Source organism: Falco punctatus, assembly GCF_963210335.1.
Source record: "Falco punctatus genome assembly, chromosome: 3".
Taxonomy (NCBI): domain Eukaryota; kingdom Metazoa; phylum Chordata; class Aves; order Falconiformes; family Falconidae; genus Falco; species Falco punctatus.
In genome coordinates, this window is record NC_137582.1 from 32,388,476 (window position 1) to 32,407,596 (window position 19,121).

The following is a 19,121-nucleotide window of genomic DNA, read 5'->3' on the forward strand; positions in this document are numbered from 1 at the left end:
ATGCATGCTTGCAAGCAACCCCTGATTTTCAGCTGTCATCTACCTTTACGGTGAAATAGGAACCTCAGTCACCAGTAGGAAGAAATTAAGCAGCTGAAATGTAAAGAAGCTGATCCCAACAAGCTAAGTTTTGGTTTCCTTGTCCTGGCTTCCCCGAGGAAGGCGTTTGTAATTTCCACTTTGCTTTGGTGATGAGGGATCAGGCTGATCCTGGGAATTTCAGTTGGACTCTTTGGGTTTCAGCAGAAGAAAGGTGAGACAGGTCTGGGGCATGAGCCATTTGAAATAATTTACAGTGTAGCCCAGGAGAAATACGGAAGCAATCTGAAAAGAATTCCTGATGTGTCCATTAAGAACAATGGAGAATAAATCCTCTCTCTTTGCTTTTTTGTGTTTGATTATTTTTTTTTAATAAGTTAAAGCCTAGGGCTACACTGAAGAACCCCAGGGCAGTGGTCAAAAGCTCAGTTGGACAAAGACACGTCAGACACGGAATCAACATCTGCTTTTGTTATTAAGGCAAAGATGTTACTCTGGTGACTTTCTTCCCCTAATAATGTCACTAAAGCTAAATCTTTCAAATGTGTTTTGCACAGTGTACAGAGGAGGTAAGGCCGGTTAGGTGAAATCTGTCAAATTCAGGTAAAATTGGTTTAACCCAACTGAAGCGGTATATGCTTCTTTCATGCCAAGTATTGCCTAAAGTTGTATTTTCCACTCTTTAAAAAAGAAACTTTTGTAGAATGGTAGAGAGCTATAGATCAGAACTCAGAACCGAACTGATACTTTGTTTGCTTCTTTGGTATCTGTTGTGGTGAAAACACCACACAAGTACACTCAAAGGATCTTTTCTTGATCTGTTCTTGTCAGCAGGAAGATGTACCTCACAATCAACCAATACACCAATACCCTTGCAAAATGCAGGCAGATACTCACTTCATCACGACAATACTGAAATGATGGCATCATTCAGAAATACTGCTTTGATCATCAGTTTGGCATCACAGATAGCTCAGAAGGATTCCAAATCAGTTCCTGTGAGCCCTAAAGGGAGCATGTAATAGTAATTGTAGGTTGTTGGGAGTTTTGGAAATACTGCGACAGTAGGGTTAACACAAGTGCTAAGGTGACTGAAGCTGCTGGACTAAAATTAAACAGGAAAATACAGGCTATGGCAGTCAGGATATGTGACAGACATGAAGTAAAACAGGCAGAAAAAAATCATCAAGACTATATTCGAAATACAACCATATAAAAATATATCAGAACTAGTATGGCTCATCAGCATGATAAAATTTGAAGCAAATTCATACTTAACCTCTCATTAAAAAGGCCAACATTTTTAAATAAACTGCTTAGAACAGATACTGGAAAGAAACAGGATAAAGAACAGGAGTGTGCTTTTGAGAGTTTAAAGACTCTTTTGACTACATTCCAGTTCTGGCATTTTATGATGTTTCTAAGTCTACAGCTGTTTCAGCAGATGCCAGCAGCTATGGTCTTGGTATGGTGCTACTCCAATTACATGGACATGATTGGAAACCTGTAGCTTATTGTTCCAGATAGCTTTCAGATGCCAAAACCAAGCACAATCCAATAGAGAGAGAATATTGGGCAACCATATGGGCACACAAAAGAACGATATAGTGTGTTCTCGGCCCTGATGATGTCTAATGACAGCCCCACGACACCCATGTCATTAATAACGTACTGTTTAGACTGTAGAGATCATTCATGCATTTGAAATACAGACAAATCCCCCGACTGCAGAATCTGCTCACATTAAGTTCATCTGGAAAATGATGGAGATCACTCCTATCAGCAGAAGTGGTCATCAAGGCCAAAGTGTAAGTTGGTGTCCTTTTGACACACTGGCATCACCGCAGTTAAACTATGAATGGGTTAAACTAATCCTATATGGCTTGTAGATGATTCCTACATATATTTGCAGCGATCTAACCCTCCTAGCTCAGGCATTTCTCAGTGACCATCCATGGCTTCAGCAGGCAGAGAGACTGCTGAATTCTGAGACTAGTTGCCTATAATTAACAACTGTTCAAGTTTCCTGTATCTTTTTTCTAAGAGTTGTAGTTTGCCTATTAGAAGTGAAGTTACTACAAAAGATACATTAGGGACCCTGATATTTACCCAAAGGCAGGGCACTATGTTGGTGTTCCAAGTAAACAGCTCTAAAACCATGGGGTAAAATCACAGATCTCATGGTATCAGGAACGAAAGAATTCAGAGAGCACTCATAGGCACAACATAAACTGAGAGACTTCAGGAAAGAATAGCAAAAGCAGCACCTGAAGGAGAAAAATGTCTGGTTGGCTGGTTGGGGTTTCTCCTTTGTCTTTCTTTTTTTTTTTTTCTTTTTTTCTTTTACTTTTGAAGATGTATGCCTATCCTGCTTCCCACTCATTCCACAAAGTAGAACACAGAAAAGTTTATATATTTTTATATACATACATATATATATATACACACACACATACACACACATGTATGAGCTAGATACCCTGTGAGATACACAACGGCTGTGAGGCTTAATTCAATAGCTTTTGTGATGTGGAATAACACCTAACACATCCAGCCTGATGAAAATCCTCCATCTTAAATGGCTCTGCTTAAAGGCCTTCAGATGAAGAGACATCAACTCTAGGAATCCCCAGACTTTCTTTAACTATTGGATTGGATCCCAAAGCTTATGCAAACTTAAATTTGGAAACCTTGTTCTGATATAGCAAAATGAGAAAGTGTGTTAGACTCTCTCAGCTTTTTTAATTGGCTGCTGCTGACCTCTGGAATGCTGAGAGAGTGACAGGGACCCCAATAAGGACATAATTTTGTTCCAGAATGCTACATTTAATAAACAGATATCTCCAGCTTTGAAACTGGAAATCTGAAGGAATCAATTTCACAGAAGTCCCAGAAATGGAGAAACTGACTTCATCTAGAAATCACTGAAGCCTATGATTCATCAGGTTCTGCAATTTGCTGCTGTGAAGCAAATTTCACTAGAAGATTGTTTGTGGATCAAGAAAGGCAAAGGGAGGACATAGGGAGATGTATATTGTTTCCTCAAAACTATAAGAGAAGATAAACAAGCAAGACTGGGAAGCTTCCAGGCAAAAATTGTTAAAAGGAATAGGAAAAACAACATGAGATCTATTGCTTGGGCTTTATTAAATAAAGTTTGAGTAATTACTCACTGTGAGAAGAGGGAAATACTTCTGTAAATAACCACAAAGGTCCTCACCTTCTCACAGTGATCCAGTCAGTATAAAAAAATCCTTATTATGTAAAATAAGAAGAATTTAAAAGGACAAAGCAGAAGCTCATGGTATATCACCACATAGACAAATACAAACTATTCGTCAACTCTAATTTAAAATCTGAAGCTTTTTTTGATTTTCCTTGCAGATTTGCCACATCAGAGCTGAAGAGCAGAACCACCTCTAAGTTCTTCCTTCAGCTGCTAACCCAGGGGAGATCTCACAGTTCACGGGACCAAAGGCCAGCCCCCACTTATGTGGCTCTGTAAAATGCAGGTATCAATACCTTTCCCCAAACTCACAGATACCAGAGTGATATCGGAAATGCAGCTATTTAATCAGAAACTGTCTGTTTCTGACATGGGACCTTCCAAAAGGCTTATTTTCCAGTTCTTTAAGCTGCTTGCAAAGTGGCAGGGGCTGCTATAAGCCGGAACTTTCACAGCACCACATCCCGTAGGTAATGAGAGAGGCTGAGAAGTCACATCTTCTTGGGTCTCTTGGATGATTTAGAGACACAGTTTATAAATTGTGTCACTGCTGGCAGTGAAAAAACACAAGTCAAAGCAGGGAAATGAATCCTTTATGTATTTCAACATGTTTATATCTTACAGACTAAAGACAGTTTCTACTTTTGAAATTTTTTAAAACGCCTTCTAAATTTGACTTACTTGGTTTCCGTTACGTAGGACATAACTATTGAATACATTATGTTTACTTTTTTTGCCCATGGTTAAAAGGCAAGTAATTATGTAAGAAGGAAAGAAGTTTGAGCTAAAAATGCATTATTTGAAAAGAAGAGTATTTTTAGTAATAAGGTCTGTGAGTGTTCTAGTTCAGCTCCTTTCCTAGGAAATCAGTGGCCAAACGCGTCAGTTATTTCAGTGAGAAAGAATCAGGTGTTTGCTGCAGACGGGCAATAAATTATTATGGCACTTTGGATGAGATTTTGACACATGCAGCAGCACCTAATTTCAAGAAAAGTTCCAATGTACTGATGGAGAATACACCAGAATTGGTTGGTACTCAGTTCAACTAAAGGTGGCTGAATTTAGCTCTTTATTTTTTTAACATGCGGGTTTTCTTAGGCATCCTCACTGTTACTTTCCCTTTAAAATGTAATTTTGTGCATTACACTGTGTAGTGTTAAAAGTGTTATGTTTATTTCCTCGTTGATCTATAAATAGCATCTCTCATACTGTGCTTTGCTCTTTCTGAATATTTCTGTGTTACAGTTTATTTACTTTCTGTGTCCTCTTAACTTCCATCTTTAAAAGTTTTTTAAAAGAAAGCCTTTGCCAGTGAAAGGGGAAAAACACTTCTGTCTTCTAGAAGACATAATCTTTTCATTACTTCTACTTTTCCTATTTGTCTGAAAGGAGAAATAATAAGTGACTGATGTATCAAAGCATCTTGACTGCAACGATGTGCATATGAGACAACATTTTAAGTTGCTATTGATCTGCAAATAACTTACTGAGCAAACTAGATTTCATCAGTTTCATTCTAAAAATAAACCAGGCTTTAAATAGAGTCCAACAAATGAAATAATATCAGACTTGATTTTCTAGGTGAGTTTTTTCCACAGCAGTCTGAAACTTTGAAATATAATTTTTGTCCTTGCTTTTTTGTTTGTTTTTTAATAAAATACCTACTGTATGTTAATATATGCTTTTCAGTTTAAGCTGTGTACTACACCCTACCTAAAACTTAATTTTTAAATTGTTGTCTTGGGAATTCTAAAATAGTCATGGAAGGACTATACCTGAGGAAGGCAAAATCTAATCTTGATTTTGAGTCACATATGGACAGTCAAAACATAAAAGTATATACACAATTGTAAATACAATGTAAAGGAAACTAGAATACCAAAATCTCTAAGTGGCTTCTAGAGCATTTATGAACCTCTGTGAGAGACTTCTCCAGGCTGTAGAGACACATACATTTTGAAGCAATCACTACACTTAAAACTGCCTTCAAGAACAGAGGTGGGTTTTTTTGGTTTTTTTTTTTTTTTTTTTTCCAGGCAGTGGCTTAAGAACCTGCCTTTATTTAACTTAGTTTGATGCAAATATAAACAGTGTTTGGGGGGTGTGTGGAAAATACGGTTTCAGTTACATCATACTGAGGTCATGATATTAATAGAGTTCCCAGCTAGACCAATTTGGTTTTATTTAGAGCTGGAGACATGGAGATCTGATATACCAAAAGAGGACCTCACCTCTCTTTATAAAACCTGAATGAGCCAGATTTTCAGTACAGAAGCAGGGTCAGTATATCGGTTAGTTGCAGCCAGCAGGGAAATGCAGTTATATTCCCAATTTAAGCTTGTGTGTAAGTGGAAGAATGTACTGTCAACATGTCAGTGAAAAAGATAAGAGAGTTATGTCGTTAGCCTTCCATATACAAAATGTCACTGTACTTTTTAGGAGACGTAGCACCGAGGGACTCTGTATACACAAAAGGAAACCTGGAATAGATCATGCACCTTGGATTCATTACTTTATGGTAGCTGTGCACCATTATGTACATTACAGATGGTTGCTGCCTGTAGTTAAACAGTAGGTATATTTAAAAAGGGAACGTGCTGGCCTTCAGAGGCTGCCCTAAGAGAGGTCCCCCCTTTGCCTCGGAGGTGAAGGTTCCCCAGTTCCCCGGCTTTTGAGGGACTTCTAGCAGTGTTTTGGTAAACAGTTTTGTGGCTGCTTATTTTATTACTGTCTGATAATAGACCGCTATTGTTTATTGCAGGTGGCTGCCCAGCAGGTGGGGAGTTAAGGAACTGTATGCATGTGTGTTAGGGCAATGGTTTCCCCTTGTTAGGCGAGGTATCCTGTGTGAAGAGCGTGTCTGTGTGTTGTGTGGCAGTTAATACAGCACTTATTGCTTCCAGGAACCTCAACAGCAAAATGTTTCCTGCTCTTTGACATTGATGGAAACTAAATTTATTATTTCCATTTTGGTGTTTTCACATTTGTTAAAGAAGAAGTGCTAAGCCTGTATTATTTCAGCGCAATCTATTCTCCTGGTTTCAGTGCAGACAAAAAAAAATAATTCAGCACTAAAAATAAATATTTTCTATTTAAAAACACATTTAATACTAAACATTAATTTTATAAATAATCAAGACATACATTTGCATAAACAAAACAGAGGCAATGGATTAAGGCAAGATAAGCTTTTTGCTTCTATGGAAAAGTAACTTTTTAAAACATTTTTCTGCCTCTTTTTGCTTGGCATTGCTTTATCTAACTAGTAGAATCTTTTCTCTCAAAAAGATTTGTTTTTTAATAAGAAGCCATATTTCACTGAAAATGAGTGACAAAGCTGGCATTCCCGCAATGACTGCCAATGTATAAATTTTGTTTATGTGGTCTTTCCCAAAATAACCCAGCTCCCCTTTTTCTGTCACTGTGCATATATTCTTCTGCAAAGTGCTTCAGAATTCTGGGACATTAAAGGGGTTTTAGGAGTCCCAACAATGCAAAAAGACAAACAAGAATGCAAAAAATGTCTTTAGCATACAATTTAATTAGGGAATATCCCAAATAAATATACATGAAGCAGGGCTAAAATCGGCCACGTTAGACAAGGAGAAGCTGTCAAAATGTACAGCAATGGAGCTTACATAGTCCAGAAAGTAGATAGCCTCTCTTTTTTAATTTGGAGGGAAGTTAATACGTTTTCATCACTACCAAAAGCAAAGGGTAAACAATAGTATGAACAGAGAGAGAAGCAGGTAATATGTCAGCTCTTGCAGCATGTACATCACCTAGTGGACATGCTTTGCATACTAAAGGTTAGGGATCTATCCTGCTACTGCACATTTTCTGCTCCCATTATCAACCACTAGACCTGATGTCTGTTTCCCCCATATGTGAAGCTGCAAAGCACATCCAGCACCAGTCACCTGCCCCAGCCCTCTCGTCCAGCCCTCAAGCAGGGGCAGCATTTCTGCAACACACGACTTTTTATGTCTTTGCTGCTTTTCTGTGCAGGGGTCAAGGCAGGAATTAGCCTGTACTGCAGCTAAATGGGGAAGGATTTTCTGATGAAAGTATACGCAACGTTAGCGTGCATCCCACCACAGCCTCCATCCTGCTGCCATCCTCTGGAGTGCATGCCCTACCAAAGGTGCCTGAGCAGACTGAAATGGATAACATGTAAACTATACTCGTAAATTAGAGGGAAAATTGGAAAAACATGGTTAAGGGAAAAGTTCATAAGTTAAAGCTATCAAGGGTCCAGCTTAGCGTTCTCCCTATTTAGTTTTATATGTACCTGTACTGTGCCACTCCATCCAAACGAGTGACTGTCAAATGGGTGCTGTAGCAACAGCATGTGGCCCCGGTCCTGACGCCAAGGCCCAATCCAGCTCCAATGGAAGCAAATAGTGGGATTCTCATGTGGTTCATGGAGGGTGAAACCGAGCCTTTCGGAAGTGGAAGACACTTTAATAGAGAGACATCGCCAAAAAAACCAAGTATGGACTTAAAGTCTGCACGGTTTGAGTGGCACAGTGTTTGAGGAGATTGAGCTCTGGATGGGAACATGTGACAACGTGTAACGCTCTGAGCGGCCAGGCAGTGACAATTAGGAGGGACATACTTGTCTCTATTTTTAAACAGCAGTGAGGTGAGTTGATATGTAAGTTCTCTTCCAAGAATTTCAGTGCAGATGACTGCCCATCATATAATTATTCACAGTAAAGAATAAGCCATGCTTCAGCTCTGAACATTCGATCGGTCTCTGTACAATCAAAATATACTCAGATTTGGACAGCCTAGCAGGATATTTCTGACTTCCATGTGCAACTATACTTTTACCAGCCTTCCTCGCACACAATGTCACACAGTGATACACAGTGTAAATCCTTCATATGTCAAATCAGACATGGCATCTACAGTCTGCAGAAAAAATCTGCAGGGTGTAAAGTTACCAAGTATTTGTGAGGTCTACTGTGAGGCTGCATTTTTTTTTTCTTCCTGAAACATGAATTCATCTTTCAAAGAATATGTTTATTTTCCCTTTTTCACTAAAACATATCTACTTTCTCCAGGAAATAAATAGAGAAAAGAAAAAGGTACGGATAAGACAAGTTTGCAATAAGCCAGGCTTCAATCATCAGCTTTGCAATATAATGAGAATACTTGATGGTTACCATCTTTTATTATTTAGGAATCATGTCAATTTATTCTCTCAGTGTCTGAGAAAAGTACAGTTGCTATGAAGTAGTCAGTGCTTTCTGCTCTCTACTATGCTTTGCTATCTGGGTAGGCTTTGTCCTTACTGGGAGCAGTGGGAAAGCTATGCAACACGAGCCAGGACCAGGGGTTTAATAGGTGATTTCTGTATTTTTCTCATTACAGAAAGACAGAAGTCTGTAAACTTTGTTGGTGGATATTAAATTGCTAATAGCTCAGACTAGGGTTCCCGGAGTTTCTAAATCTAAACCGATGTTCCTTCCCTATTTTGGAAGGTAATATCTAGAAAGTTGATTGAGCCTTCAGAGCACAGGTACATGCCAAAGAGGAAGCACTGCAGGGTTTTGTTTGCTTGGGTTGTTTTTTGGTTTGTTTTTTTTTTTAAGCTGTAAAATCAGAATTAGGACTTGGTGTTCAGTCCCTGACACTTCAGCAAAACATGGTCTAGGACCATTGGCAAATTTCTTATTTATTTTTCGGCTTACATATAAACAATTGGGAAGAAAGTATCACACCACAAAGATTTTCAGGCTGAACTAAAGTTTCTAGATCTGCTGTAGACAAAGCAAGCCTTGTAAAATTTTTTAGATTATTTTAAAATATTTGAAAATGCTTTTTGAAAGGCTCTCCCATAATTTTAGCCTTGAAATAGACCTCTGTAAAGCAGATAGCTTTTAAATTAGAAATCAATGCCAGACTTGTGGCTTCTCACCATTTTTGTAAATTGAAATCACAGTATACCAAAACACGTTCCGATTTATGCTCTGTTGAGTTGAATTTACTTCAAGGTAAATTTGACCCCATGTTACTATATTCCAACCAGTTCATTAAAAGTTCCATGCCTCTAAATATCTGCAGAAAAATTAGATTTATGCAGATCATAAAACATATTTTAAACATATTTTCAAAATAAACCGAATTTTCAAAACCAGCCAAAGAGGCAGATAAATATTGATATAAATATGCTTATAAATGTATAAATGATTCCACCCCATTCTGGAATGTGTATGTACTTACAATAAATGCACGGAAGCTACTTTGCATTCAATAGGTCTATTTATTTGCCTAAAATTAGGCATTTGCAAGATCAGGCCTATAGCGTGTGCGCGTGCGTGTGTGTTCACATGTACGTACAGGAATAAAGAATGCAGCTTGATTAGAAGTTCTAGCATATGCTCACTCTTTTAGCATCTGACATTTGAAAAAAGTGAAGCTAAATGTCCAGGCGGTTCTAACAGTTCTAATCCATTATCTGCAACCTGAAAAGACTCACACTTTTTTGCTCAGTGTATGAAGTTGATGTGTTTGGGATTATTCTTTTTATTTGGGGTGTGTGTGTGTGTGTGTGTGTGTGTTTAGACGCCTTCTTTATATGGTGTCAACACAACAGCAGAAGTACCGGTCTGCTGTAGGTTGTATGACTGACAAAAATACTCTCTGCAAAACATAGAAGGGAATAACTGATGAATCAGAAAATATATGGATGCCGAAACTGAAATGATTATGTAACGAAACACGAAGTCAAACGGTGGCATGCTTCTATTAATTGTAGATGATAGTAATTAATTTTCACTGCAGTTGCGATCGTGTCGCTGCTTTCAGAAGAATCCAGAATCCCCTTCCAGGAAAGTGTGAAATTGCATCTGGGTTCTGCAAGCCATGAAAGACTACAAATTTCTTTTTCTTTCTTTTTTTTTTTTAAAAAAAAAAAAAAAAGAGAGAGAGGGAGGCCTGCCTCGATACTGTACTTTAGAAAGAGGGGAAAAACAAAGGGAAAAGGAAAATGATAATTGTTTTCTCTAAGGCTATTATCTAATGCAAAAGCAAACAGTCTGACTGGAAATCAGCTAACAGAAGGGGATTAGAGAGTAGATCTGAGAGTGGCTTGATTTCTAGCACTGCTGTCTCTTCACACAGTGATGAGACACAGGCAGAGCAGCCAGGAGCTCTCCAGATGGCTAGAGAAAGTGTTTGTCTTGGGTTACTGCAGGGCAGTCTGGACTCTTAAAGCCGGGGAGGCATCATTAGGGAGCAAGTTAGATGTCCACCCAGTAAAAGCCAGCGAAAGAAAGAAAGAGTAGGCAGGCTGCCCGAGAGGGACCGCGCTCGCCTATTGTTAACATATACTTGACCCCCACTAACCTCCTCACGACACAGATGTCTCCTACCTCTATCACCTCCCACTGCTTTAAGCCCTCCCCCCCTGCACCTGGGTAGCGGGGCCGGGCCGGCTGCCGGCAGTATGCTGCCTGCCTCGCGAGGTGCCTGCTAGCGGGGGAGCCGGGCGGAGCGCAGCGCAGCGCAGCGCGGACAGCGGCGCAGCCTCGGGCGGGCGGCTCGGCTCGGCTCGGCGCGGCTCGGCTCGGCTCGGCTCGGCCGGGGGCAGCGCTATGCGTCGGCTGCCCGGGGACACGCAGAGACCCCGCCACTGACAGCGGCCGCTCCCTGCGCTCCACATCACGTTTGTCTGCGGCGGCGGCAGCGAGGAGAAGGACCTGGGCATTAACTATCTCGACTTGGAGACTTTGCTTTATTTTTGGTTCTTGTCCTTTCCCGTGGAACCAGTCTCTCTCGAGCTGATCCTCCTTTAAAAAACAACAACAACAACAAAACCAACAAAAGCGAGAGAGACGGAGGGGGGGGGTGGGGTGGGGGGGAAGAGCAGCTGGAGTTTCTCCTCAGCTCATTTTGACTTTTGTGGACGTGGATCATCTGGACTGGGAAGGGAAGCCGCGCTGCGCTGCTCTCCCCTTTCCCACCCCCTCGCCCCTCCAGCAGCCTGGGCTGCCGGCTCTCCCCCGAGCAGGACGGGAACTTTTATTTGCAGCTCGCAGCCCGTGGCGAATGGTGGGAATCTCCGGTCCTTTGCAGTGTGAGTAAGGGGCGCGGGCAGGGCAGGGCGCGCTGGGGCGGGGGGAGCCCGAGCCCCTCTTTTCTCCCCCGTTCTCCGTTCCCGCGGGACTGCCCTGGCTGTGGCTAACCCGGGCGGGCCGGGGCTGCCGCGGTGCCCGGGCAAGGGTAGCGCTGCATGCAGCTCCTAGACCCGCACTCCCCGGTTCGCAAACTCGCACCCCAAATATTTCTCAAGACCCGGGGAACCGAACAACCCAATTTTGCAGAAGATAACCCTCCCAACCACATACTCTTCCATAGCGTTGGGTTTCTGTCTCGATGTGTAGGACTTAAGTTTTGGGGTTTTTTTTTTGCCCCCCTCCCCCCCCCGCCTCCCCTCTCTCCAGATCACAGCGCTAGCCAATGTGAGTCGGAGTGCCTGAAATATTTCTGGTGGGATTTTTTGTTTGTTTGTTTCATTACAGTCATCGGTTTATGTAGCGCTGGCAACATCACTTCGGGCTATTTTGCAAGAAATATTTCAGGCGGTGCACATCGTCTTAGCTGCACCGCGGTCTTGCAGGGATCTCGTTTTCTAAAACGACAGGGCAACCTTAGGGGACTGATCGCATTTCCAAAACTGCAATTCAGTGTAATCGTGTCATCTCGTCTAGCTGAGCTGAATGGTTTGATTCCGTAAATTCCTAAGAGACCATCGGTAAGGGAGACTGGAAGGACGAAAACCGCACTCCCGGCCATTTAGACGAGCCTTTGACTTTTGGCGAGTTCGAGTCCTTTTGTTAGTGCCAAAGTTAAGAGATTGGGCCAAAATTGGGTTTAGGGTAGGGAAGGACTTGCCGCTGTAGCAGGAGCACTCGCGACTCCATTGCACGTTAATTTATAGAGAAATCTCTGTGCGGTTACTGTCCTCTGCTCTCCTGAACGTTAGAGAGAAACTGAAAGTAACTAATCGGACGCAGCTCTCAAATCGCTCCTGCTCTAGCCAGGAGCCAAAACGTTGCTTCCTTCAGTTCATGGAGAAGTTTAAAGGAGGGAGGGCGAAGGCAAGAGGCTTTAAAGGAGGGAGGGCGAAGGCAAGAGGCGCCGTGGCAGCCGCCCCCGCCGGCCCCCCGAGTGGCAGCCCGGAGCCCGGCGCGGCGGGACCGCCCTGGCCGGCCGCGGCGGGGAGCAGCCGCCGCCGCAGCCGCTGGGGTCTCGGCTAGAGCAGCCCTCCATCGCCCGCTCCGCTGCAGGCTCCGCCAGGCACCCCTCCTGCCTCTGCCGCGCCCCAAACCAGGGCACGGAAACGACCTGTCTCCCGCAGCCTGCTGGTCGTGCCGCCCGCAGAAGGCAGGGCTGCGGGCTGCGGTCCGCTGAGCCCGCGATCGCCAAAACCTTCCCCGCGGCGCCGCTCAAGTCCCTCCCCGCCGGCCGCAGCAGCGCGGGGGGCGCCGGCCTCGCCCCGGCCGTGCGTCTGCGAGGCGCGCTCGCCCGGTGCGCTGCGCACAGCTGCGCGCTTGCCTCGGCGGGGCAGGCAGGGCGCCGGTGACAGGCACGGCACGGCGGGGGCTGGGCAAGGGCAGGTATAGAGCTCTGCAAAGCAGCCTGCGGGAGCTGCCGTGCCGTCCGTGGGAACGCGGCAAGTGCCGACCCTTTGGCTGTAGGCATAGACCCGACTCATTAAAAGGATGTCCGCTGAGTCTCGGTATGTACAGCCCAGCGTTTGCTGCAGCAGATATGCGTGTGCTTAATGTAACGCTGACCCCTTTAACTTTTAACATCTCTTCCCCTAATTAATCTGTTCAGGCCCCAGACTTAAATGGCTGTCCACAGCTGCTGCAAATTGATTTATCCCCTGATGGTGGTCCGAGTTGCTGACCAAAGCAGGATTTCGCGCCCCCCCCCCCCCCCCCCCTTCCCCTTTTTTGGTCTACTAATCTGTTTTGACTTATTTCCTTACTTACGGTAATGCTTGCATGCTTTCTGAGGGACTTAGAAAATATTTTCTTTTGACATGTAGCTAGAAGCATAATTATTGTATCTGTAAACACAGTATGCTAGGGCTAAGGGTGAATATAATTTATTTAATTATACCCTTGTAGCCTTACATTTCCTTCTCCATTTCTGCATCCTTAACAGATGCAATGGAAAGTTTAAATAAGCAACTTTGTTAACTGTAGTTTTAGGCAAGACGCGAAAGAGGTTTTCAGGCTTGAATTCTATTGTCCAGGTTTTCTCGTCTGCTTTTCCGTTAACGGTTTAGTGAATCTGGATAGCAGAGAGGATTGAAACTGGTTTCTAATGGTTGTTAAAGCTGATGCTTGACCTTTCCATGGGAAGTCTGAAAACCCCATTCAGTTTATTCTGGGCTGATTTCCTTAGGAAATCCAATAAGATCAGGGAATTTCCTTCTGCTCGGCTGAATGTTAAAAAAGTTAAGTCTATCTTGTTTACACGTTTTGGTTTTAGCACTAGGTGTTTCTGTGGCTCCCCATCAATAGAAAAAAGACTAGGAAAAAGATCTGAATATGGCTTATTCATAACTGTACAATCTATGTATATATCAAGTTGGCAAAGGCTTTGTTAGGTGTGAGGTGCACTGCAGTCTCACTGTAAAGGTTCTTAATTAGGCAGTCACACTTTATTTGATAATTGATAACTTTTCTAAGGTCAGTTTTACCATATCTGAACCTTCAGTACAATTGCCAGTACTTTCAATTCATGAGTCATTTTTTTTTCCTGTCATGGGAAGCTCAACCATGCATCAGCGCAAGAAAACCCCAAGCCCCACTAAAAACCCAACCCACTCTTAAATCCGTTGATGTCTATGGCAAGCTGAAGCCAGGCGAGGCTTACAGGAGGTGATGGCAGGACTTCTTCCTTCGGCCCTGCCTGTGCAGGAGGGTGAGCGGCTGGGTTCCTGAGCCTGAGCATGCTGTAGGAGACAAGAACCATTCTGTTTGTAATGGAATGCAGACAGCAGTGTTAGGTCACTGCTTCCTGGCAACTGCTGCACAAGTTGTTTTTCTTCAAAGGCTTTGAGCTTTTAAATAGTTTCCAAAATATTTTTAAGTAAAACATTGCCTTCTACCATTTTTGACCACCTTAACGTTAACTCATTTCATGCCTAAACAATGGACCAGTAAAACATCACATGGTGTCTCTCATCTGTATACGCTTAACATTATGTATGCCTGCGTGCACATGGAGTTTTATACTGGAAGTATTGTTTATAGAATAAAGGGGAAAAAAATAGCTCCACCTGGAGTGCTGGTCAGTGGCTAGTCAGTTCAGGACATTCTTCCCTGTCAAATCCTGTTTCTTACTTCCCTGAAATGAACTTCAGATGACAGGCGTTGAATGCGAAGCTCACTTCACTGAGGTACTGTGCAGACTGAAAACTCCTGTTGCCAGACTCTTTGGGTGAAATAGGCATCTGCAGTATTCGCGTTGGGGGTGATGGGAGAAAGGGCATGCAATTGTCATTTTCATCTTTCAAATCCACTTGCCACAGTCCATTACTGTTAAATCTTTAGCTAATCGAATAAGGATATTAGTATGTTGCTACTGCAGGAGCTTCAGGTTTTTTTTTTTTTTGGGGGTGGGAATCTTGTTCTTTGTTTTGTATAAACTTCAGTTGTCATGCAGAGATCAAGATGAAGCCTTATCAGCTGAAATAAAACATGAATTTGGTGTTGTGAAGGGGTTATTTCTCATGGCTTGGCTAAAGAAATGTAAAAGGAAAATCGCTTTTGATCTGAATACATTAAAAAAACTTTGATCCATGTATTTAGTAGCAGCCTGCTCTTTTTCATACAGCCTTTAATAGCAACCTATAATGAGTTTAAACTGACACTGACTTTAGCGTAAGTAGTAAGAGTGTAAATTCTTAAACCGTTGGCTTCCAGATTACATTTTCTTCACCTTTTTTTCATGTGAAATATCTAAGAGTTAGTCTAAAACCTGAACTTTTAATGTAAATGGTCTTGGTTTTCCACATAATGTTCCTGTTAAAAAGAACTGCTTTAAAATTGCAGTTATCCTGTTCTTGTTTACTATAAACTTGATTAGTTTAATATATGGTAGCTTAAATACATCAGGAAGTAGTATACTGTGTGGTTTTGTGGATACAAAAAAATGATCAAGCAGATGTAAAATCAAAGTCAGAATATCCTGCCATTTAAAAGGTGCTTCCCCCACCAAAAAAAGAATTTTTCATCTAAAAGATACTGACTTCCATCTCCTTTTTATTTTTTTTATTTTCCTGCCATCGATAGGAAAGTTTCCAAATAACGTTTAGAGAACAGTGGACGTTTTATTAAAGTAAACATTAGTTCAGTATAAAGGAGGTAATTGTAAGTGATAAGAGCAGAGCAGGTTATCTGTGTGTTGTTTAAACAGAAGGAGCTATTTTGCACCATTTCCAGTAGCCATCTGTAGAGGAGAAGGGTTTGCACCTGTCTGTCCACACTAATTATAGATTAGATCCAAAGAAATGAAATTCGAGTAGGCTTTCTCTTAATGAAATCCATAGTGATTTTATTGTAAATGTGTTTTGTGTACAGACGGTGATGGTTGGGCTGTGAGTAAAATAAATTGCTGTATGGCTGTCATGTACTTGTAGCTGTAAAGCAGGATACTGCTGCATTAACAAAGGTACTGAATAAAAATGCAGTGCTCCGTTTAAGTCCTAGGCTTCACTGGTGGCTGTAGCTAGGTTTCGTGAAAAAGGTTCACTGTAAGCACAGTCTTTTAGGGGTATGTTTCAGGGTAGACTTCTCAGTTACCATCACTTTCATGTCAGTGTACTGTCATAGGTGATCCTCTGGCTGAAATAGAAGGTTGAAACGGTTTTACGTACACACATACATGCAGAGTGTCAGAAATACTTTCCTCTGGTTTAACGCTATATTGCTAAAGTGAAGTGGAGAGAGTGAGAAATGCATTCTACAGTAAAAGGTCAAATGAATTTCTACCACATCTGTTTATAGTAATTATGAACATAATTAGCATAAGAATTACAAGTGAAGTAATGACAAGCTGAGCTATGAGATATTATGCCATAATCGTCATATGTTGGAATTCTCACATTATAGCACACTAGAATTCACATACTCAATGCAAGAAATAAATGTTAGATTTTTATCTGTTCTAATGCTTCAAAACTTATCTGCCTGGGGCAGATGGACTTTACGCTTTATAGCAAGGTAACCCGCTATTAAAGAGAGAGTCAGTTGAAATTAAGATTTCTAGCCTGCAGCTTGGACTTTGAGACAGCTGTGCTTATGGAACGCCACTTCTGTTACACTTTTGTACTCTTCATTGTATTTATTTTATTAACACACATTGCTTTATTTTTAAATGTGTGTTTGCAGCAAACTGTTTACATTAGAAATGATCCCAGATTAGTTTTTCTTTAGAGAACTGTGATTTCAGTAGTAAAACTGCCTGTTGGAACGGCCAACATAGATACAAGACACACATGGTGGCCTTCCAAGATGAGAATCTGATGGATCCTAAATTAGTTCATGGCATGATATATATGTTTCAAGGAAAAAAATCCGTAACAAAAATCCATAAAAAAAGCAATCTCACACTTACACATAGTATTTTGCAATAATATATGCAGGGAGAGAGCTCTGTAGTACCTTGCAGGTTGACTTAGTTACTTTTCTTTAGGAATGCATAGAACATACCATTAAGTTTAGGGGTTAAGGTTTCAAATGAGTTGACTAACTTTTGTAATATGACCTGTCTGATTACCTCTAAATATGGTTGTCACACAACTGACAACTGGAGGAAGCTGAGGGAGAAGTGGCCCTTCTTCAAGGGTAAAAATACTGGCTGAGGAATGCATAGTAAATGCGACATGTGAAAATCAGTTTGTCTTTAATGAAAAAAAGTCTTGGTTTTGTGATGGGAAGATTCACCAAATTGCTTTTTTTCTAAGGCTAAACATACAGAGTGGTTTATGAAACATAAAAAAAATTACCTTGTGCTATGTCTCAGTGATACCAAGAGGTTTTCGCATTATTGGATTAGTGGAGGATTTGTGACAGACCCCTTTTTATCTGACATTCATTGCGGTGACACGATTTTCACACACACACGCCCTTCCCCCATCTAGGTTCTGGTTTTCACTTTGTATTATGTGTCAAATTCCCTATCTTTCTTTTCTTGTGGAAAAAACCTGCTGTCCTGGACGAATGATTTTGGAAGGAGTTCTGCACTGAACAATGCCTGTCTCACGCCAGCATGCCATCATTGTCCTCATCCCAGCCTTCACGGTGCTCCTCCACAGACGCGCAATGGAAACGCGTTTCCTTAACAAATAAGTGTCGATTCCTAGGGAGAAACCTTTCTAAAACTTTAAAACCCAAGCGTGCAGAGTTCGCTTGGCAACCTGGTGCTGCCATTCTGCTGGCTGGCTGGGCATGTGGCGGGCAGGCTGGGCTGCTGCTTCGCTGCCTCCCCTCCCTGTTCCCCATGATAACCCAGCCCTCTTTGGTGAATCCCATCAAAACAAACCCTCTGAATTCGCAAAACCTGAACTGTTAAGCCTAGGGACCTGCTCTGGCTTATGGCTCATCCTCTGGTGACGGATGCCACCGCTCATGGCAGCGTGCTGCGCGTTCGGGCTCTTCTGCCACTGGCGAGGCGAGGCAGGCCGGGTTAAGCTGGGCCTTGGCCAAACCGGGAGTGGGAGCGTCCGGTGACGGCGCTGGGCCGGGAGCCGTCGTGCTCGGTGCGGGATGTAGGTGCGGTCTGTGAGGTGGGAGGCAGGCGCGGGGACATCACCTTGGCGCAAAGGGAGGCGACCTCAGGTGGGGGAGTCCCGGGGAGCCAGCGCAGCGCTCCCCGTGGTCTCTGGCAGAGTTCTCATCCCGGAGAGGCGTGCGGGCAGCTGCCGGGGCCAGGGCCTGAGGTCACCCACGAGCACGGGCCAGGGCACCCAGGGAGCCGCCGCCTTCTCACCCGGTGGGCGGCGCGGAGGTGGCGCCTCGCCTCACGCCGGGCGCGGCCTCCCCGGGGACCCCGGGCCGCGCCGTGCCGCCCCAGCCCCAGCCCCGCTCCCTCACACCCACCGTGCATCCTCCGGCCTCCGCCTGGGCCGCGCTGATACCGTAATCGCCCCGATGCACGCCGCCGTCCCGCTCCCCCCCGCGCCGGCAGGGCCACGGAGGCGCGATGCGCCGTCCCTGCGCCGCAGATAAGCCGCGAGGCGTGTGAGGCGCACAAAGCCCGGACCGCGCCGGCGCCTCCCTCCCTCCCTCCGCCGGAAGGTAATCTCCACCCGCGGTTCGGGGAGAGGCGGGCGGGGGGACACCCCTCGCCGCCCCCCGCCGCCCGGCTCCCTCGGCGCTGCACGAGTCGATAGGAGCGGGGAGAAGTGAAGATGTAGCCTCTTATCTCCCCCCTGTCGCGGGCGGGGGATTTACAGGCAGAGATTAGCCGGCGGGGAGAAGGGGGCTGCCTTTTGTTGTGCGTGGGGCGGCCGCGGCCTGGGCGCTGCCTCCCCCCGCGCCCGGCCGCGCTGCGGGGAGGGAGGGGGTCGCCCGCCCGGCTGGCCGCGGGGAGGGCGGGGGGCGGCCGGAGAACAATAGGTTACTGAGGGACCTCGCTTTAAGCACCGTCGCAGGAGGAGGAGAGCGGCTTGCGCGGCGTTCCGCGGGACGGGACGGGGCGGGACGGGGCGGGGCGGGGGGAAGCGGCCGGCCCCGGTAGGAGCGGCGCGGCAGCCGGGGCCGAGGTGAGCGGGCGCGGGCGGCCCGGCGGGCGGGCTCCGGCCAGGGGTGCTGCCGGGGCCGCG

General features: G+C 44.1%; 1 protein-coding gene across 12 annotated transcripts in view; it reads left to right on the forward strand.

The window, feature by feature from the left end:
* RUNX1T1 (RUNX1 partner transcriptional co-repressor 1) overlaps window positions 1-19,121 on the forward strand; it is a 206,604-nt gene that overhangs the window by 79,610 nt on the left and 107,873 nt on the right. For 3 of the 12 annotated variants that reach the window (XM_080381738.1, XM_080381740.1, XM_080381744.1), the window contains exon 1: window positions 1-11,351. This exon is cut by the window's left edge. Coding sequence is in view for 1 of the 12 variants with exons in the window: in XM_080381744.1 (XP_080237870.1) it covers window positions 11,324-11,351 (28 nt within the window). In the remaining 11 variants the exon portion in view is untranslated. Of the gene's footprint in view, window positions 11,352-12,877; window positions 13,017-17,530; window positions 18,595-19,121 lie in introns of those variants that run through there. The other 9 variants (XR_013927275.1, XM_080381732.1, XM_080381743.1 and 6 more) reach the window with 6 other exon arrangements.